General features: G+C 44.6%; 2 protein-coding genes across 6 annotated transcripts in view; both read right to left on the bottom strand.

Annotated features, from left to right (window-relative positions):
- The window catches only part of LOC149303496 (zinc finger protein 219-like), a 30289-nt gene extending 15974 nt beyond the window's left edge, over positions 1–14315 (bottom strand). The window contains exon 1 of one of the 3 annotated variants that reach the window (XM_089480219.1): positions 14158–14315. The gene's annotated coding sequence lies outside the window, so the exon portion shown is untranslated. Of the gene's footprint in view, positions 1–430; positions 468–7908; positions 7983–14157 lie in introns of those variants that run through there. The other 2 variants (XM_089480220.1, XM_089480221.1) reach the window with 2 other exon arrangements.
- Positions 14316–18773: 4458 nt separating this feature from the next.
- LOC149303495 (rho guanine nucleotide exchange factor 40-like) overlaps positions 18774–22504 on the bottom strand; it is a 39682-nt gene continuing 35951 nt past the window's right edge. For 2 of the 3 annotated variants that reach the window (XM_089479774.1, XM_089479775.1), the window contains exon 19: positions 18774–21983. In XM_089479774.1, the coding sequence (XP_089335900.1) occupies positions 21888–21983 (96 nt within the window). In that variant the 3' untranslated portion in view covers positions 18774–21887. The remainder of the gene's footprint in view (positions 21984–22504) is intronic. The other variant, XM_089479776.1, reaches the window with a different exon arrangement.

Genomic DNA, 22504 nt, shown 5'->3' with positions numbered 1-22504 from the left:
TGGGAGAAAGGATCATCTAGTTTGGTGTAGCTGCTTAAAACCTGTGCTTGGAACTGAAAAATATACATTCAGTTCCAAACTTGGGAACTGTGAAGCTGAAAGAATAATTTAACAACAAATCACCATAAATATAAGCTACCTCATAGGACTGTTGTGAAGCTCCAATGCTGCTTGGGGCTCACTGGAGGTAAGGTACACACATGGCAAATGATGTGTTAACAATCCCACCTTAGCAACGTTTCCCAATACTTCAAAGAATCTCACAGTACAAGCTCTTGCACGTAAAACCTCCCATTCCTTTGCAGAGTTCAGCAGAACACACACCCACAGACCGGAATAACAGAAAAGCCTACACTTTAACAGAAGCCAATAAAAACAGAACCATTTGGCTCTGGAATCTGTGAGATATAAATGTATTGCTTGGGATCACCTGCTACATATGGGCGTTCTTTCTGCCTCTTCCTTGCCAAATATCGCTGCTCCTATTTGAAAGTGTGTGTGTGTGTGTGTGTGTGTGAGACAGATAGAGAGAGGAGTATGTTTAAAAAATAAAACCACACACAGCTCTGGTCCTAAACTGATCCTTTTCCTACACACCTACAGCTGACCTAAAATGACACCATAAGACATTTACAAATATTCTACCTTCTGAGGGTGAGGATGTAAACAAAAGAACAACAGTCCAGCATCTGTTAGGGAAACACCATATTTTCTGGCATATATGACGACTGGGCATATAAGACAATCCCCCAACTTTTCCAGTTAAAATATAGAGTTTGGGATGTACTCACTGTATAAGACTACCCCTCTTCCAACGCACACCAAATAAAAATTTAAAAAACATCAGATTTGAGTTCAATATTTACTCATATAAATCGTTCTGGATGTATTCCAGAAGGTTGGAAATTGAGTATTATTGCCCCAATATATAAAAAAGGCGACAGGAAAGACCCAGCCAATTACAGGCCCATTAGTCTTTTGGATATTGCTTCTAAATTATACGCTAGGTACCTCTTGGAAAAAATTGAAGACTGGGCAGATAGTAATAATCTATTGGCAGAAGTACAAGCCGGTTTCCAAAAGGGGAAGTCAACAATTGATCTGTGTTTTGTGTTTGCCTTAGCAGCTAAAAAAATCAGGAATAAGTATATAAAAGGGATAGCCATAAACTGTAAAGGCGATGACTATATTTGATAAAAATTTTAATGTGCATAATGACAATTGTTGTTTGTTTGTTTAGAAATTCTGTACCAGATACAAGATACCCACATTATAGATATAATTTACATGTATTTTTATACTGTTATATTGTTATATGTATTGTTGTATTGTTGTGCTGTGCAATGACCTTTGGTCAAAAGCAATAAAATTTGATTGAGTATTGAGTTCAATATGATAATTTAAATTCAAATGCTCATGACATGCAGGTCCTTAGCAGGAAACCTTGTTGTATACAAAGCCTGCTTGGATTGGTCAGCTCTCCCTGCCTGCCCAGCGCTCCCTGTTTCCAAGACTATCAGAGCGGTAGCTGCTTTCATACGATCGCCGCATACGGTGGGGATGTGCCCATGGCCGTTTTTGAGCTCCCCCCACCATATGCGGCGACCGCAGATTCTCCAGTCTGCCCTATAAGATGACACCCAGCGTATAAGACAACCCCCGACTTCTGAGAAGATTTTCCTGGGTTAAAAAGTAGTCTTATACACCAGAAAATACAGTATTTGGCACTGAGAAAAAATGTCCAGAGCGCAAAGGGCAAGAGAGGCTGCAAGCTGCTGGCAGGATGATAACAGAGGGATCAATGAAGAAGGGAAGTGTGCTATGGGCAGGTGAGCATGAATATAATGGAGAAGGGAAGCAGAAAATAGGGTTGGGAAACAATGATCTCCATGTGTTTTTGAATACCATGTCCATTTGGTCCTAACCAGCCTGGCCTATAGCAAAGTACAACTAGAGTATTAGGCCATTAACGTTGGAAATGCCCAAGGTTACCCACCCAAAACAAGCAGAATTGGGGGAGAGGTTTCTGGACTTGACACAACACAGTGCGCACCTGACCCAATGCTGGGGCTGCCTGCAATTTCTTCTCCATGCCTTTTAACAGCTTTATTTGTCCTTTATTCTGATCTATGATTAGTGATATACACAAAACTGTATGAGGTTGGCCATCTGGATCCCCAGATTCTTTATCCACAGATTGAACTATTCATGGCTTGAAAATGTTCAAAAAAATATAAATTCCCAAAAGTAAATCTTGATTTTGCCATTTTATGCAAGATGTGGCCTGATCAACACTATTTTACCATACCTTTATATTTAATGGGGCTTGAGCATCCATGGAGTTTGTTATCACAGGAGCTCCTGGAACCAAACCCCAGCAGATACCAAGGGCCCAGTGTATGTGCTTCATGGTAGTGTTCCCAGCCTACTGCAAATCTGAAACAATGACGATGTGTGCCACAAATACCAAGGAAATGTATCCTAAGACAAATAAATGAGCAATGCCCCAGTACCATAAGCAGATGTGGCCTGATCAACATATTTACCCAACCCTCACCCCCACTCTGCCTTAGGCCAGGCTGCCATCTTCTGCAATATAGTTTTATTCCTTCAGAACCCGACCATTAACATGGCAAACTTCTTCCCCACATCCCTTCAAACTTCTCTTCTTTCTGAAATAAACCAATAGGTTCCCTCTCTCATTGCACCAAGCCAGAAACTGGAGGGAAAGGGAGATGTTCCAAGGATCTTCACACAAATGCTGGGTATCACCAGGCAAAGGCAGCTACATCCCTGTTTTCCTCTCTCGTTTGCAGGAAGTGTTTGCTACCGGTTTGTGGGTTGTTTTTATTTATTTTTGGTGCGAAGTGGGTTTATTAATGAATTTCTTTCCTGTGTGGCGCCTGCATTCTCTCTGCTTCTTGACTTGCCCTCTTCCTCCAGGCTCAATATGTACAGCTGTCATAGTGCTATATTTCAGTTTAATCATAATGGCAACATTTGATGGAATCCTGGGATCTGTACTTTGATGAAGAACTAGAGCTTTCTAGCTGAGAATTCTGAATACCACTGGCTAAACTGCAAATTCAAAGATTCCGTATAATGCTGTCACAGCAGTAAAATTGGAGCTATAGCACTATACAATGAGCCCTTGGTATTGTGGGTTTGGTTCCAGGATCCCCTCCATGGATAGCAAAATCTGTAGATGCTCAAGTCTCATTAAATACAATGGCATAATGAAATGATGGCCCTTATATAAAATGGCAAAATTAAGGTTTACTTTCTGGAATGTGTATATTTTTTAAAAAATATTTTCAAGATGTGGAGGGCTACATGTGTGGATGAAGAATCCATGGATATGAAGGGCTGGCTGTAATTGTGTACGGTTGGCCCTCACATCTTTTGTGGATTTGATTATTTGTGATTTTGATTAATACATTCTAAGAATTTCTAGGCCCTCCAGTGCAATTCTGCCAGAGATTAACCATAGAGTTGTGTGAAGAGCCTAGATGTTCCTAGAGAAAATATCTTTCTAGCCATTTGTAGGTCCTGCAGCATGATTCTATGATCAGCTTCTGGCAGATGTTGACTGTAGAGTTGGACTGGAGGAACTGGAAATTCCTGGAGAGGTGTTCTCTTAAGGGGGGGAAAAGTGTTGTTGTTGTTGTTTTTATTTGCGGTTTTTCCACATTCACAGGGGTCCTTCACCTCTAGACCCAGTGAATGTGGAGGGAACATAGTGGGAAGAGGTCTGCTGTGGCACCTGTTATGTACCCAACTGGTACCAACAGCACCATCATTCCAGCACCAAGTGAAAATGTGGCTGTTCACTAAAATCTAATTGGTTTAAAATAAACGCCCCCATGTATATGGTTTTTAAATTGTTTTCAAGTATTTTAACCAGTTTTGTCTGACTTTTAGACTTGTTAAATTGTTTAATATATTCTTAGCATTTAAAAATCAATTTTATTTTTATGCTGTTTGAAGTTGTCAAGTTGGTTTTATTGTAAGGCAACCTGAGATCTTTAGAGGGTAGGATATGAGTATTTAGATAGATTAGGCAGACTGAGGTCCAAAACACACTGCAGAAACAATCCATTTTGGGACCACTTTAACTGCCCTGGCTCAGTGCTAGATAAGTCTGTGAACTGTCATTTTATGAGACATTTAGCCTTCTCTGTTAAGAGTTCTGGTGCCAAAATAAACTACAATTCCCAGGATTCCCTAGCACTGAGCCAGGGCAGTTAAAGCCATCTCAAACTGGATGATTTCTGCAGTGTATGTTGGACCAGAATAAAAACACTCCAAGAAGGCAAGGGGGGAAATGAGTAGAGAAGGAGGTGAATGCTTCTCCAATTATTACTGATTTTGAACAGGCAACATCAGCAAAGAAAAAAAGCAGCTAGGCCAGTCTCAGAGACAGTGTAGCCCTTGGCGGATTCCCAACAATGCTGACAAGTACCACCAGCCCTGCCTATTGGAATTAACTTGCTCTGCTTTATGCCCAGCCCTGGCCTTATCTCTTTGTAGGGGACACAGCTGCAGTTAAAGTGGGGCTGTCTTTGCCCATTAAGTGACTGACTAGATGTAAAAGAGGACAGCGATCCTGAAACTTTAAAAGAGCTGTGTAGAAGAGATCATTTCACCTTGTTAGGTATCTGCTGAAATTCTCCTTTTATAACTCTTTGAAGAGAGTTCTCTCCTGTGCCTAGACGCCATCTCAAAGCAAACCACCATTTCGAAGTCAAAGATCTGATAAGGGGAATGGCATCCTCTCCTTCATTCTCAGTTAACAGCTTCCTCCCTGGAGTTGCAGTATATTACAAGTGCCAGCCTAAATGGCATTGATGGAAAGAAGCAGGGATGGCTCATGGACCAAGTAAGGGCGGCAGCTCATGTCAGAATTATGGGGAGGTGTCTGCCTCTCATGGGAAAAAGTCAGTGCTGTCAATGGCTAATAGTCACAAGGGCTGTATATCTCTGTTTTATCTCCGATAGCAGTAGCAAAATATCTCTGAATACCAGTTACTGGGGAAGGTCAGGGTGCTCATATCCCACTTGTGGGCTTCCTATAAGCACCTAGCTGGCCACTGTGGGAACAAAATGCAGGCCAAGATAGGCCTTGGGTCTGTTCCAGTACAGCTCTTTAACTGCATTTATTTGTTACATTTATATTCTGTCTTCTGATGAACTCACAATTACATGGTTGTTTCCCTTACTTTATTTTTCCAACAATTCTGTGAGGTAGATCAAGCTGAAAAAATACTGGCCCAGAATCAGCCAGTGAGTTTCAGGTCCCAACAATTACATGGCTCTCCCCAGTCCATCACTGGGATCAGCCCAATACACCGGTTCTTTTCATACGCTTTCATGACTTGGAATAAATCCTTTAGAAACTGTCTCTGACCCCCAGGTGTTTTATCTAGCTTGCTCTGCATGGAACCATTCTGTTAGCATAGTCATCTACATGATCACTTTAAAAGTGATCATTATGACTACTTCTTCCCTCATTATGGATAGATTCCTTTTCTAACCTTTTTGCATCCATCATCCTACACATATCCATATGTAAAACCACCAAAAGGTGTTGGAGCTAGATAAGAGATTGAAAATGCATTCACAATATAGAGGCATATTAAATTAGTAATTAATTAAATTATACTGTGAGATGTTTTTGGTCTCACAATGGAAAGCCATATATAGATTAAATAAACAAACACCTGATTTTGTGTTTTTTTAATCCATTTTATCCTAGCTTTTCCCTAAAGAAACTCAGGGAAGGGGCGCAGATACATGCATCTCCTCCTCTTCAATTAATACAAGTCACATTAGTCATAGATATTGTAACAGCTTACTAGGGAGTTTTGAACCCTTATTGCCAGAAACCTAGTCTGCCACTCTACACCACAGGAACACTTTCATTCTTTCTTCACGGTACTAGTTTTGTGAAGAGTAGCTAAGGATCTGTAAGAATGAATTCTTAGCACCCTAACCTCTATGGGAAAAGCTTCAACTGTTAAAAGTTACACAAACCCACTATTAACAGGGGCAGGTCACCCAGATGTTGATTACTATTAGTCCTATCATTCCTCACAATTAGCCAGACTTACTGGAGCTGATGGGAGACAGATTCCAGCAACAGGCAGGCTGCAGGTTTCCCAGCCTATAGCTCCAGGTCTAAAATGCAGAACCAGTGATTTGAAGTTCAAAACTGGTTTCAATTCTAGTTGGTAGCAAGTTGAAGGTTCTGCAGAAGATTTGGGGGCTATCTTTATGTCAGGCAGTATATAGTTGAGCATGTCTAAAGGTGCAGCTTCTATCATCCCCTCCCAATGGCTATGCTGGCAAAGGCTGCCAGTTGCTGCAACTGGACCAAACATTTTAGGCCTCAGGCTCTCCAACTTGCTCTATCTGGTGATTTATTTGTCAGAAAAGCTTTATTTCACAGGAGAAGCATCTGCAAAGGGACATAAGTGGAGTGTTATGAACTGATCACTATGCAAACTAATTAACAGTTCATCTCAATCCACTTTCTCTTAGAATACATGGCAGAAAATACCAGGTGCTGCAGGCTATATTTCAGAGGAAGGAACTGGTAAAACCACCTCTGAAATTCATGGGGTCAACAGGTCTGAAGACACACACACACACACACAAGGCAGGACATCCATCTCTTGTGTAATAAATAATGGAGTCTATTTAGAGGGCTTGCAAGCTAAAATGCATTCTTTGAGCTGGCCGACCAGACAGCTTATATTAGCACTGTGACCCCCCCCCCAGTTTTTTTAAAAAGGGTCCCCACCTTTGTATTAGCTTGCACCACTTATACAGTGCTTTGTGTAAACAACTGAGGCATCAAGGACCTCCCACCAACTAGGGACATATGATATATCTCAGATGCTCATCACCCTCCTTGTACCAGGTAAGCAAACACCCACAGAATCACAAGTTTGGATTCTGCAGTAATGAACCTGCTTCTCGGTTCCACAGTCACTAATGGAATTTCAAATCATCACTTTGCCCATTAAAATGAAAATCTGCTCTTTGACCACTCTCATTTATGAGTGCAATAGACTGGTCAAAGTGCATTAGGAGGTATTTAAAATATGCAGTTTTCAGCATGTGCTTTTTAAAATCTTACATTCAAAGGAAATTTCCAATATGGAAATTTTACTCCCTGTGAATATCATGTATGTGTGTGTTTGGGAGCAGCATGGTGGGTATGGTGTGTGGAAGCTTAGGAGAGGAAATCTAAGAGGAAGGAAGGTGATACAAGGCCTAGCAGCCTCCTCTGCATTCAAGGCATCCTGCTTTGTTGGAGAAGAGGGAGGGTGGAAATCTTAGCTGACAACTCACAATTTGGGTATGCATGAATCAGAGCTGTGAATTCATACTACCGGTATTTATCATGTGATATCCCCTTCCCTTCCCCCATTCCTGCCTCAGGGCAACAGACCTCACAGAAGAACAGAGGAAACTATGAGAAATGTCTGTCTGGAGTTGATAGTTCTCATTGGTAAGACAGTATCTTTCACAGAACCGACTTCCTGGGAGTGTGCATGCATGCATGTGTGTGTGTGTGCAACTCAGTGCTTCCCCACTTAAAAAAATAAAATAAAACACCAGTCACGTTCCTGTTAATATTGTTCATACAAAGCCAGCATATGAGGGAAGCTAGGCAAAACCTTTCTGGCCTTGTGTCTAGTTTTCTCTTTGCAAGACACATACATCTATTTAGGGACATTCAATTAAGCCATCCCCCATTCCTGCTGTCTAAAATGGTTCAGTCCAGGAACAGTTTTACCAAAACATCTGCTGTTTCTATGATACAATTCAAACAACTAAAAACAGATACTGCAGCATTTAAGCATTGTATTTAGATAGCAGGTTTATCACAAGGTTGCTCACTTATTTCTCTATCACTTCTCATGGAACAGCACTTCTTTCTTAACCCTGCAGCTGCTGCTATCATTGTCATCATGTTTTATTAGTAGTATCAGCATCATTTCTAGACTGTACATACAACAAACAATGAGACATAGGCATGACCTTTATCTCAAGTTACAATGTGACACACACATCTTTGTGTGTTTTATACTTGAGATGCAAAATGTACATGTACATTCAACTGTTTGTACATCCTGTTATACAGATTACTTTTCTCCTCCTAAAGGAGGATTTACAGCAGGAGCAGAGGCCTGATGTTATACTCCAACTTTCATCATTCCTAGCAAAAACAGTCAAAGATGAGGAATGCTGATTGTTGCAGTCCAACAACATCACGAGAGACATACATTCCTTACCTCCAATGGACAGGGAATACAGTATCAAGAGAGCAATCAGGAGATCTCTAGCACCTTAGCAGTCAAGGCTTCTTCCTTGCTACTAAAATATAACATTGGAATTGGAGGGTAAGAATAACACTGACCTTTTAGACCACTAGCCATCCTTGCAAAACTACAGTTCCCAGAATTCCCTGAGAAGACAACATATTATTAAAATGGTTTAAGTCTCTAGTGTAGAGATTTTCTCATAATATTGATTTTGGAATAGAAGGCCTTGAATTCAGCAATGCTGATTTGCTACGCAGTCAAGTGATAATCAGTTGAAAGATATTTGGCAACCCATGGCAAGAGCAAGGCCTCTGAACATGTCTTTCTTAATTTCTCTCACCCTGAGTTAGATGACCATGTTGTAAACTAAAATTAGATTGTGATTACTGTCGGATGGTGTACAGCACCCTTTGAATGAAGGTAGTAATGGAGTGTGGCGGAAACTCCCTGGAATTTTTGCATGTATAGACAAGGGCTATTATTTCAGGATAACAACCTTAGAATAACATCATAAACTTGTACTAACAAGCCCTAAGGTGGTTCAGATAGAGTACGTAATGCAGCAGCCTTGTGAGATTCATAGAAACATTCCTCAGGCAGGGAAAAAAGTCATTACTTTGAACTTTTTATTGATTCCTGAAGAAAAGTTTTGTACAACTTAAAAGCTTGCCATATTGAAAAATGTGCAGCCTGAAAGCTTGTCATGTTGATGGGGTGTGTGTGTATGTGTTCTGTGGGAACATTTTATGATCCTTTCCGAATGAGCAAATCTTAGCTTTTTATAATAGTGGAAACAAGGCTCAAGACTCCTTGGAAATTATGTCTGTGAAATTCTAACCCATAATCTCAGTTTGGAGTGGTTAAGGGCAGCTGATTGTGGTTAGGGGTGAAGGAAAGGCACTTTACACAGCCTCCATGGTCTTTCTACTATTTTGCAAGCTCTATGACTGTTACTGAGGCCAAACCTGGAGCAAGGAAGAACACACTAGATGATATCCTAACATCCTTATGATGATAACACTCCAGCTGCCTAAAATGGTGGCCCAGAGTGAAGAGAAAATATCTGGGGGCTTGCCCTGTGGCTGGTATTGCCCAAATCAAACAGTCTTGCCTTGTTCTCCTGCAGCAGTGAAAGGCTGGTGGTATTTGCAAGCCTGCATAAAAGACAGCTGATTCATTTTGGCAACCTGCCATACTGGGCCTATGGCACTACCCAAATGACTAATCGGAGGGGGGGAAGGAAATACAATAATCCCCCACAATATCAAATCTTTGCAGCCTACTCAGTGTGACTGAGAAAGACTCTCCTGCCTTGCTTGTTTGTGCATAAGATGGGGAGGGAGTGTTACACTTTAAGGTGATGCAACTATGCTGAAGGATGCTCGTTCAGTTTCACTCAAAAACACAAACAAGATGGCTGCTTCTTAGGGGAACGCATCCTAAGGGAAAAGTGGGCAGTTTTTTCACCCAAGAGTGCGGCTGCCAGGCCTCAAGCCAACTCCCGCCAACTTCCAGGCCTTGATGAGGGAATAGGAGGGAGGGGGCATATCAATGGGAGCGCGCGCACCAGTCCCCACACTCCTACCATAAGCCCTGCCTTGGCCTGCAGGCCAGACAAGAGAGTGACTGTCCCAGTGAGACACAGAGATAACCCCCCCTTCCCCACCCCACACACCCCAAACAAAGGGAGCAGCTGCCTCAGCAAATGCTCCAGTGCACATTCCAAGAGGGGGAAGGAGAGAAGAGAGATGAGTAAAGGGGGCTGTTCCAGTGACTAAGGACTACAACCCCCCCACACACACACACAATCTGACCCCACCCTGATTTAAGTTTTAAGTTCTTGAGAATCACAACTTTCTGTTGTTGGACTATAAGATTCACACACACATTCCTGCTGCCCCCATATATACACACTGACCTCCATTTAGTGGTCCCAAAAGAGCATGAAAAAATATGGGAATGGCAAAGAGGAGAAGTAAAAACCCCTCCTACTAGGAGATTATCAACCCCCCCCCCCACAACTGGATCCCAATCACAACTATAAGATCACCCCACACACACACCTTGTTTTCTATTGAGTGACATTGCAGGAGCATGCAAAAAAAAAAATGGGACTGGAAAAGAGGAGGAAAAGCAAACCAACCTAATAGGAGAGAAAGAGATGGTGGGATCCCCTGGAGAGCTACCCCCCCCCCCACACACACACACACACACACTCGCGTTGGGAGTGTTAAGTTTAGAAGTCCTTGAGAATCATAACTTCGTGTTGTTAGGCTGTAAGATTTCCCCTTTACAACATACACATCCCATGCACAACATTTCGTGGCACTGCAGGATCATGAAAAAAAAATGGAACTGAGGAAGAAAGGTATCCCCCCCCCCCCCAACAGGAGAGAAACAGGTGGTGGGATGCCATGGAGAGCTACTGACCCCACACACACTGCATCCCTGGTTTTCCAGAAGAAGCCTCTTCCCACTATGAACCCCACACAACTGGACCCCAATCACAACTGTTCATTGTTGCGCTATACGATGCCCCCATACACGCACGCACACACACACACACACTGCACCCCTCTTTTTCCATTGAGTCTATTAATAATAATAGGATTTATTGATTTTTTTCCATTAAAAAAATGGGACTGGGCAACAGGAGTTAAAGTTGTAGGAAAGGATGCCCTGGAGAGGGGGAAATGTGTGGCCTCTTTTGGGACCTGGTCTCTTCAGCACCTCACATGGGATGCCATCTACACAACACAAACACACACAACACAGCCTAGCCCCACTACTAGCATGGCCTCCAAGCCACCTGCTAAACCTTCCCAAGTGTGTGTACACACACACACACACACACACCCCTCCCAGAGGTGCCTTCAACCCCAATTTCCCAGGTCCTGTCCTCCATTTCAACTTTCCTGGAGGAGTCCTGGAGGAATATGGAACTCACCTCCATTTTGAACAGGTTAAAAAAGCATCAATTTACATTTCTAGAATTATTTTTCCTTTGCTTTGATCATAGCCTCTATCTTTCTTGAAGGTCCTACATTTTGCAAGTGCCTTGTCCTCCTTTGGGGTCAGGACACCCAGTCATTCTGCTCCCCATATACCTCCCAACCCTCCTTTCCCTCACATCCCATAGGGTCTCTCTTTTCACCTCCCTCCCCAAAACCACTTCAGAGGTGCCCCCTCCCATTAGCCCAAATTTGGGTCACGTGGCAGGGGCCATGCAGAGGACGAAGAGGCACCCCTTTATTTTTCTGGGAGCGTTTTTCCACTTTGCTTTGATCATGGCCTCCATCTCCTAGAATTCACCTCCCTCCCCCAAACTACTTCAGAGGTGGAGGGTTGAGGCCCCCATTATCCCAAATTCGGGTCACATGGCTAGAGAGTAGTTTCCTCCTCCCCCCCCCCCCACCTTTGGTCATGGCCTCCACTATCCTGGAAGGTCCTACATTTTGCAGGTGCTTCATCCTCCTTTGGGGTCTGACATCCCCACATACACCCAACTCTCCTTTTCCTCACACTCTATAGTGTGGCCCCTTTATCCCAAATTCGGGTAATGAAGAAACACGAATTTACATTTCCATTAGTGTCTTTCCCTTCGCTTTGGTCCTGGCCTCCATTTTCCTATAGAAGGTCCTGCATTTTGCTTGTGCCTCGTCCTCCTTTGGGGTTAACACATCCCTTCGCCCTACTCCCCACAATCCTCCTTCCCCTCACACTCCATACAGTCCCTCTCCACTTCAGAGGAGCCTCCCCCCACTATCCCAAATTCGGGTCACGTAGTTGGGGCAGGGGCCACGCAGAAGACGAAGAAGCATGAATTTACATTTCTGTTAGTGTTTTTCCCTTTGCTTTGGTCATGGTCTCCATTTTCCTAGAAGGTCCTACATTTTGCAAGTGCCTTGTCTTCCTTTGGGGTCAGGACCCCCCCCGGTCACTATGCTCCCCACAGACACCCCCAACTGTCCTTTCCCTCACACCCCATAAAATGTCTTTCTCTCTCTTTCTCTCAATTTATCTCCCTGCCTAAAACCACTTCAGAGGTGATGGAGGGGGCCCCATTATTCCAAATTCAGGTCACGAAGAAACCGGAATTTACGTTTCTGTTAGTGTCTTTCCCTTTGCTTTGGCAGTGGCCTCCCTAGAAGATCCTACATTTTGCAAGTGCCTCATCCTCCTTTGGGGTTAACACATCCCCCAACCCTCCTTTCTCTCAAACCTCATGGTCTCTCTCTCAATCTCCTAATTCACCTCCCTTTGCAAAACCACTTCAGAGGTTTACCCCAAATTTCAGTCCACAGGATGGGGGAGTATTTGGGGTTTTTTCTGCCTTGGCCACGGCCTCCATTTTCCTAGAAGGTCCTATATTTTGCAAGTGCTTTGTCCTCCTTCGGGGTCAGGACCCCAGGCCACTATGCTCCCCAGATACCCCCAACTGTTCTTTCCCTTACACCCCATAAAGTCTCTCTCTCTCCCTCTCAATTAACCTCCCCAAAACCACTTCAGAGATGGTGAATCTGCTATAGTGTGGGCCCCGTTATCCCAAATTCGGGTAATGAAGAAACACGAATTTCCATTTGCATTAGTGTCTTTCCCTTCGCTTTGGTCGTGGCCTCCATTTTCCTATAGAAGGTCCTGCATTTTGCAAGTGCCTCGTCCTCCTTTGGGGTCAGGACCCTCAGCTCTCTATGCTCCCCACAGTCACCCCCAACTATCCTTCTCCTCACACCTCATAAATTTGGGTCCAGTTCTCTCTCTCTCTCTCTCCCTCTATTGACTATTTCCCTCCGTTTCCTATTTATTTGGGGCCTCCCATTATCCCAAATCCAGGTCACGAACAAACAGGAATTGACATTTCTATTCCCTGTCCCCTTGGCATTGGCAGTGGCCTCCATTTGCCTAGAGGTGGGCCCCCATCACCTCTGAAGTGGTTTTGGGGAAGGGGAGGAAAAAACTGAGAAGGCCCTACATTTGGGGGTGGGGGGGGGGCAAATTGATAAAGCCCTACATAGACATTGAGAAGACCCTACATATTGAGAAGGCCCTCCTTCGGGGTGGAGGAGGCTAACACATCCCCTCATCTTACACCCCCACTTCCCCCAAACCTTCATGGAGTCTTTCTTTACCTCTCCCCAAAACCACTTCAGAGGTGGGGGGGGAGTTTGGGGGGGCCAGCCTCCCCCCATTTATCCCAAATTCAGTTTATAGGACTGGGGAATGTTTGGGGTTTGTTTGTTTTGTTTCCCCTGCTTTGGTTGTGGGTGGCCTCCATTATCCCCCCTTCTCCCCCACATACTCCCCCAAACCCCCCTCTCCCTCCCTCCCTCCCTCCCTCCCTCCCTCCCCATAAAGTGTGTGTATCTCTCTCTCAACCCACCTCCATACTAAAACCACTTCCAGAGAGAGAGGGGGGTGGCTATAAAGACCCCCCACCCTTATCACCCCAACTGGGGTCACGTGGCTGGAGGCAGCAGGGGGCCTCCTCGCCCTGAAGTCCTTAAACGGGGGGGGGGGGGAGCCCGGGTCATCCGGGGATAAGGAAGCCCGGAGCCCGAGGCCTTTGAGGCCTAGCGTCGGCGGAGTCGGGCTCTCCACTATCCCCGGATGACCCGGGCGCTTTCCCCGGCTTGGCCCGGTTCCCCCCTTCCTTCCTTCCTTGCTCCCTCCCTCCCTCCTCCTGCACCTGCTCTGGGTGCAGCAGAAGCGGTGGAAAAAGAGCCAAGGAGGGAAGGAGGGGAGGCTCGCTCTCGGGCGGGTTTTCTGGGGAGGGGGCCGCCCGGTGGGCGGGCGGACGAGGCGGCGCAGCGCGGCTCCTACTCACCGGCGGCGAGGCGGAGGAGGCGGAGGAGGAGGAGGGGGTTCTCTCCGGGTCCCCGCCGCGTCGTCGTCAGGGCTGGGCCCCAGAGAGAGAGAGAGAGAGAGAGAGAGAGCGTGGCCGCCGCCGCCTCCCTCCCCGCCAATGGGGCTCCCCCCGCTCTCCTCTCTCTCTCTCTTTCTCTCTCACTCTTCTTCTCCTTCTTCCTCCTTCCCTCCCTCCCTCTCTCCCTCTCTCTCTCTCTCTCCCGCTCCCTCCCTTCCATTGTACGGAGCCGCAGGCAGCCGCGGCGGAGATTTGCATTTCTGAGCCATGCGCGGCCAGGGATTGCCCGGCTCCATTGTGCGAGGCGGCTGGGCACCGACCCTTGGCCCCTTTTCCAGGGGGAGAGAGAGAGAGGAGAAAATGGGGCTGCCTGCACTGCTAGGCCCATGTGGCAGCAAAACAACACACACACACACACACACAACCTCCGAATAGGCCACAGGGGCTGGGTGTGGGTTGTTGTGTGGCACTTGGGGGGAGGCTGGAAGAGAAGGGGGTGAGAGGGGGGAAATGGAGGGAGAGGGGAGAAAGGTAGTGGTGAGGAAGCATAAGGGAAACAAAACACACAATGTTATATATATATATATATATATATATATATACACACACACACACACACACTATGTATGTATACACGCACACAACCTCAGTGTAGGCCACAGGAGTTGTGTGTGTTGTGTGGCACTAGGAGGGAGGTTGGAAAGTGGAGAAGAGAAGGAGAAAATGGAGGGAGAGGGGGGAAATGTAGTGGTGACGAAGCATAAGGGAAACAAAACACACACATATATATAAACACACACACACACACACAACATCAGAATAGGCCACGGGTTGGGTGTGAAGGATGGAAGAGAAAGGGGAAATGGAGGGAAAGGGGAGAAATGTACTGGTGAGGAAGCATAAGGGAAACAAAACACACATGCGCACATATATATAAACATACACACACACATATATGTATGTATACACACACAACATCAGAATAGGCCATGGGTTGGGTGTGGGTTGTGTGGCACATAGAGGGGGATGAGGGAGAAAATGGAGGGAAAGGGGAGAAATGTGGTGAGGAAGCATACGGGAAACAAAACACAATTATATATATATATACACACACACACACACACACGCAACCTCAGTATAGGCCACAGGAGTTGGGTGTGTTGTATGGCATTGTGGGGGGAGGGAGGTTGGAGGTGGGAGAGAAGAAAAGGGAGGGAAGCGAGAGAAGTATATTGGACTGGTACTGCCTGGTCTGTTAGTCCATGGGGAAGCAAAGGGAAACAAAACACACAATTATACACACACGCACCACAAAATAGGCCACAGGAGTTGGGTATTTTGTGTGGCACTTGTGTAGGTTGGAAGTGGGGAAGAGGAGGAGAAAATGGAGGGAGGGGAGAAAAATGTATTGGTGATATAGCAATGGGAAACAAAACACATAATTCTATATCCACACACCAGAAAACAGGAGTTGGGGGGTTGTCTGGCGGGGGGGGGGGGGGGTTGGAAGTGGGTAAGAAGAAAATAGAGGGAGAGGAATAAATGTATTGGGCTAGTACTGCCTGGTCTGTTGGGCCTGAGGAAGCAAAGAGAAAACACACACAACCTCAGAATAGGCCACAGGAGTTGGGGGGGTTATGGGGGGGCATTGGAAAGGAGAAAGAATTGGGGGGAAAGAAAAGGAGAAAATGGAGGGGAAACTGTATTGATGAAACAAAACACACAATTATATACACAAAATAGGGCACACTAGTTGGGTCTGTTGTGTGGCATGGGGGGGGGTTGGAAGGGGGAACTCTGCTTTCAAAAAAAGGTTGGGAAAGGGGGTATTAGAGGTGGCCCTCAGAAAGAATATGCAAGGAAGAGGATGTGTGGTGTAACACACACACAGAGTCCCACAAACAAAGGGCTCTTGTAGCACTTTGCAGACTGAAGTCTCCAAAAGTACACATCCCGGGGTACAGCGTCATCCAGAATCCACAAAACAGAGTTTGGGGGATTTTGGATGATGCTGCACCCCTGGATGTGTACTTTTGGAGACTTAGGTCTGCAAGGTGTGGACCAAATAAGGATCACTATTTTGTTTTGATATCAAGGTATCACTTTTGTGGCTTTTGGACGATGCTGCGTTTTGCTATATTGCCAACACAGCTACTACCCTTGGATTTCCAGGGGTGTTGGCACTCTGTTGTTGTGTGCCTTCAAGTCATTTCCGACTTAGGGCAACCCTAAGGCAACCCTATCCTATGGGCTTTTCTTAGCAAGGTTTGTTCAGTGGGTGTTTGTTATTGCCTTGCACCTGAGGCCGAGAAGATGTGACTTGCCCAAGGCCACCCATTTGGTTTCATGGCCCAGGAGGGAATTGAACCCTGGTCTCCAAGAGTTGTAATTTTAACATTCAGACCACTGTGCCACATTGGCCCTATGGCAAAATATACTAACAGCGCAAATCCACAAAACAGTGAGACCTTGATGGAGCAAACCTAAATGCACCACTTAAATTGTTGGAAGCTTCCAAAGCTTGCATTTGGGTTGCTTCCATCAAGGTCTCACTGTGGATTTGGGCCGTTATTGTACCTTAAGCCTCAAAGGTGCTACAAAAGATTCCTTCTTCGTATTAAATTTTCCAGGTGAACACTGCTATGTTTTTTAATTGTCTGATGAGTCTGATGAGCCGAGAACATGGAGGGACACTTCTTGCTCCAAGAATGGCATTTGATAAACAAGGCTCACATGAAGCATTATTGGGAGTCAGCAAAGAATGTGCCCCCTCTGGTTTGGCAAAGCCAGACAGTGTTGTTCCATGGAAGCAGATGAGAAGCTGCTGGATGGCGGAGGCAGGCTTGGCCTGCCTTTGACTGAGCAGGATAGGAGTGGGGAGGATGGGGGGGGGGGGGGCGGTGAGCAAGGCACCATCTTGGCACAGACAAGCATTATCTGCTCTGTCTCTGCACCACAGCAGTCATAGAGGGACGCCACCATCAGCCTGGCGCACTGTGTCCCCCTCCCTTTAGTTTTGATGGCATGCAATATGCAGCGGAGAAAGGGAAGGCAGGAGAACAGTACCTTGGCACAGAATGGCTTTGTATGCTCTCTTGTGCCATGATAAAGAGGGGTGTGTGTGTGTGTGTGTGTGTGTAGGAAGCGCACAATTGGCATGGCCAGCTTGGCAGAGCCTAACCCCATCTAAGTAACACTTTTGCAGCAGACGAGGGCAATGTCTGGCAGGACTGTCTGCTGCAAAGTCAGTGCAGCTAAATTCTTTGGCACCGAGAGCCATTTTCGGTTCTGACAAAATGCCGCTGGGGAAGCATGGGGGGGAATCCTTTCCTGTGGCATTGTTGAGCTGTGAGGGTCGGGAGGAGAAAATGCTAAGTGGTGGCCAGGTCCTCTGGCGGTCCTCCGCATCATGGCCGCAGCCAGACTTGTGAACTGATACGAAGGGACTGGGGAAGGATTATGTACAAGTGATGAGCAAGAATCTGGCCTTCTTGCCAGGCCATAGTCTGAGGCCTGCCTAAAGGGCCCCTCGGTGTTGCTCTTCAGCCCCTCTTGGGTCAGCTCAGGAAAAGGAGTAGGAACAGGGACATTATGGTTGCCTAGCGACCATAGGCCAGGTTTTCATTCACCTCCTCCATAGGCCTCTCTGCCAGAGTGGGTACACACAGGCCTATAGGCCAGGAAAGGGGCCTTCTTCTTCCATTGTATTCCTCCCTCTGCATGCCCACCCCTCATGTGGGAGAGAAGGGGGGGAATAGAAAGGCTGGAGCCAGGTCAAGCATAAGAGTAAACATCCATAGGATCACACAAGAAACTAAACTGGGGCTGGGGAGGAGGCAACCTGGCTGCGGATGTAAATAAACGTAATATTTCTTCATAAAGGAGCTCCGTCAATTTCAATGAAATCAATGCCCAAGTGCCTAAAACAAATCAGCAATACAGTCAGCCCTCTATTATCCACGGATTTTTCTTCTGCTCAGGATCAACCATCCATGGCTTGAAAATACAGCCAGCCCTTGGCATCCATGGATTCAAGCATCCAGGGCTTGAAAATATTCAAATATATATATAAATTCTAAAAGCAAACCCTGATTTTGCCATTTTATATAAGGGATGCCATTTCACTATGCCACTGTATTTAATGGAACAAGCATCCATGGATTTTGGTATCCATGGAGGGGGTCCTGGAACCAAACCCCAGCGGATACCAAGGGCCCACTGTATTCCCGAATATATATAAATTTCAAAAGCAAACCTTGTTTTTGCCTATAACTATGCCATTGTATTTAACCAAACCCCAGCGGATGCCAAGGGCACATATAGTTGTTAAAAGAGTTGATTGAAGAGAAGTCTCACCCTCTAAGAGCCTCTACCGAAGCTAAACAGCTAGAAGTAAAGCATTGTTGCAATTTTAAAAGCTAAATACAAACAAACAAAAAACACAATCAAAACCCAGTGACAAGTAAAAAGGGTCTAATAATTGCAATAACAGTCCAAGCTGATAAATAACCAAAGTAAACTAATGGAAAAGCAGGTACCTCTGTAACTGAAGAACACAATAACAGAAGCGAATAAGGTATTTCAGCATGCTTTTTTATATATAAAATACGGTCTTTTCAGACAAACCTGACTGATTATTTTGACAAGATTACATGTTTAGCAACGATAACCATTAATTTACAGAGGCCCAAGGTGGTTGCTTAGTACCTTATGATGGCTTAAGTTTGTGGGCAGCAATAGCTAGAAAGCATTCATCAAATGGGTTATAAAATGGAGTGTTTCCACCATATTTAAGTTTCCTTAGCACCTGGGCCTGAACAATCAATCTGCACAGCATGCAGTTTTTAAAGCACTGTACATTTCAATCAAATAATGACATTATGCCCATTCTGATTTCTCTCAACCGACACAACTATAGCACTCTACCCAGCCTGCAGAGCAGCCATAGCTCCTCTTTAGAAAACCTTCATTTTATGGAAACACTGCAATACTGAGGGTTCCAGTTTCTCCAAGGAGTAAATTCAGCTCAAGTTCCAGAGACTTCATTTTTTTCCCTTAGTGCACAGCACTCAAATAAAATATAGCCATTTGAAGAACTGTAGATGCTACAAAATCCAAGCCTGGTATTATTGTTTTGAGTACAAAAACTGCTTGTCTTTGCTATGAAAACTCAAATCTTCTACTCAAGTCCCCTAAATTTTGCAGGTGAATGAGTTGGGACAAGATTTCACAAACGGAAGATGAGGCACTAAACAACTGTACCTGGATTGCATTGTTTCTTACTGGCACACAGAGGCTCAAGTAGAGGCTGCTCCTACAGAAAGAAAAATCCCTGCACTTAGAAGACTAAATATCAGGGAGTTGAGTTCTCACCTAGCCTGTTTCCCGACATGTCGGTTTTCTGTGTGCAAGGAACATTTTTGTATGGAGAAATGAGCATTTTAATCTACACATGCAGTCTTAGGCTGACATCATGTTGGTTAGTCCCAAGTATAGTAAATCTATTGAATTGTTGCTCTACTCAGGACTAACAATAGAGTTTAGGCCTGAGAATGAAGGGATGAATAATAGCATACTTAAAATATGGAACCATCCACTAAATGAGGCAGAGGAGGTTGATCCAGTTAAGATAGCAAAATGATTAAAATACTGAAGTCATTCCTATTCTTGAAGCTCATCTGAGGACAAACCAGACATTATCCAGTCATGGGGTTAGTAACCATGCCTAAGAGATTTTTAAAAATGTACTGTACTAGTCTGAAATGTGGGCTAGGTATATCCAATAGGACATGAGAAATCGAATACTTCCTATCCCCAATCCTGATTAACAACTCCCCCTCTTGTTAGCAGCCTTAAGGGGGGGAAACTCCCATTGGTGGCTATGGGCTAGCATCAGAGCCAAGAGTTGATTTTACTGAGATTATGGTTAAAGAAAAGTTAAAGCACACTGCTTGTTGTGCTCCTGATGAAAATTATACATGTCACTTGCACCTACTGGTATTTAAAAACAAAAATTAAGTACAGAAAGAAAACATCCAGACATGGTTACTGACCACATAATGAGAGTAATGTCTCATTTGAGCATTCAAGGAGAAGAGTGTTCAGGGAGATAAAATGCAAGCAGGGGAAGAATGATGCACTTCTTACCCATCGGACCACTTTTACTGAAAAATGAACACCTTTTATACATAAAAGGAATGTAAATGCATACACCTTCTCCTATGTCTAGCTTGCTGCTTTTCTCTAATATATTTTATCCCAGTAATTTAGATCAAAACAGTAGCACTAGTCTGTCCCCCAACCCCCCAAAAGTGGTTATAAATTGAGAAATCTGTTTTAATCCCAAAATGGGGAGAGTGTGGCAGAATAATTTGTGCAGACTAGCAGCGATCCCCTTTTAAAAAGTGGTTGTAAATGGAGAAATTTGTTGTAATCCCAAAAGAGCAGTGGTGGTTAGTAGAGATCCACAGTAATCGGCCAAGAATTGGACAAAGCATATATAACAGGGCTGTTAAATTTCCTTGGAATTGATATTTAAAATATTGATGAATTTTACAAGTCTGCTAAATAAAAAGTCTTCCAGACTTTGCCTATCTTATGCACTGTCTTCCAATTACAAGCATGTTTTCATTCGTTACATATTTTGTGCCTTTTAAGGCCCACTTGTGTGTTGTGTATTAGGAAGAATATCCTATGTGCAGCAGAAATGTAGCCCAGCCTTTCTTGGACTGTATGTCCTCAGACTATGTGTAGTGTGTAGAAGGGACACTTTACCAAGTGCTCTTGCTTGGCAAACCTCTCCAGACGTTTTTTTTTTAAAAAATTAGTACACATCAAGAATATGACAAGTCTAGAACCCTTGACATGCTAGTTTTCTTTATGTTTTTTCCAATTATGGTGAAAGAATCCAAATGGGTGTCCCCTTCCTCTCTGCATCCTAAAGGTGCACAGTTCCAGGAAAGCCTTCCCCAGCATCAACTATAATTTTATTATCACTCAGAGTTTCCCTGATTCAGCTGCAGATGCCTCTGAGCATCTTTAGATGAGTAGTGGTGGCTTTATATTCTGGTACAATCACCTCCTCCACCAGTGCAACCTCTAGTCACAACTCTTTCCTCCTCCTTTTCCTCTGGAGTTGACCTGCTTGTAGTTCAAAAAGTACTTCCCACAGTTGCTTAGTAACTGCATTTCAGGTTCTCCCTTTCATCTCCCATCAGACTAAGTAAAATATCAATTTGTCCAGGAACTCACAGCTGTGATTGGAGACAGAGCACCAGGAAATGGAGCAATTTCAGTAGACTGGGTGAACTGATCACTGATGGATAAGTGCTGACACAGCAGAATTTCCTCCTCCTAGTCTACAACATGGACTTCGTTGGTTGACCTCTTTTGCCTGGTACACAACTTCTTCTCACCACCAACAGCATCAGCACATGGCATTCCTCTCAGCCAACAGCTTTCAGTAATTTCACAGCCCAAGAAAATGGTGGGAAAGGCACTGGATGGGTACTGTGTGGTGGGACAGAAGCATCCCAGGGTTGAATTGCAGCCAAGTCTGGGTGTTCCTATCGGATGGTAGCAAAGTGATGTGCGTAGGAGAACCATCAGGTGACTTGGTGGGAGCAGGTCACAGTACTGCTAGACAACAACACCCATTTATGCCATGTCCCCCCTACAGTGTCCTGTGGGACTCAGACTGTTCTGTTCCCGGAGTCCCTGGGGATTGAGTCCTGCCTTCCATGACTGCCAGGGGGAAAGAGCTTCCGGTGTAGGCTCCACACCCAATGCTGCAAAAGAAAGAGGGACAACTGAGTGCCCTGATACAAAGAAAGACTTCTAATACTGCCCAAAAGGTTTGCTGACTATCCACCCTCAATCATCTATTCATGTTTATGTTTTGCACCAATATTCCTGAAAGCCATCCCAGACTTGTGAAATTCAAAGTGGATTTTAAGTCTATTTAAGTCCTTTGAAGAGAAGGCATACAGCACTATACTCTGAAATAAAGCATATATTTTGTAGTCCTTTAAAAAAATACATAGCATTTAAAGTGCTACCCCTAAATTGTTTCCATAATTGTTTACAACAAATCTGCAAGGCAGATTAATATTATTTCTTTTTTATCACAGATAGGGGAGATGAAGCTGAGAAATGATGACTTGCCCACGGTTACCTTGTAAGAACATGCCCAATCTCAACTAACTTTGTTAGTAACATTAAACTGGCTCTGTAAGTATTAAGAGAAATTTTAAATGGCAGTAGTACAGAGACAACTGGGTTTGCTATACAAAGACAGAGGAACTGCAAG

The sequence above is a fragment of the Sceloporus occidentalis genome, unplaced genomic scaffold, assembly GCF_023333645.1.
Source record: "Sceloporus occidentalis isolate IW3139 unplaced genomic scaffold, rSceOcc1.0.p SCAF_14, whole genome shotgun sequence".
Taxonomy (NCBI): Eukaryota; Metazoa; Chordata; class Lepidosauria; order Squamata; family Phrynosomatidae; genus Sceloporus; species Sceloporus occidentalis.
This window is presented reverse-complemented; position numbering and strand designations above follow the sequence as displayed.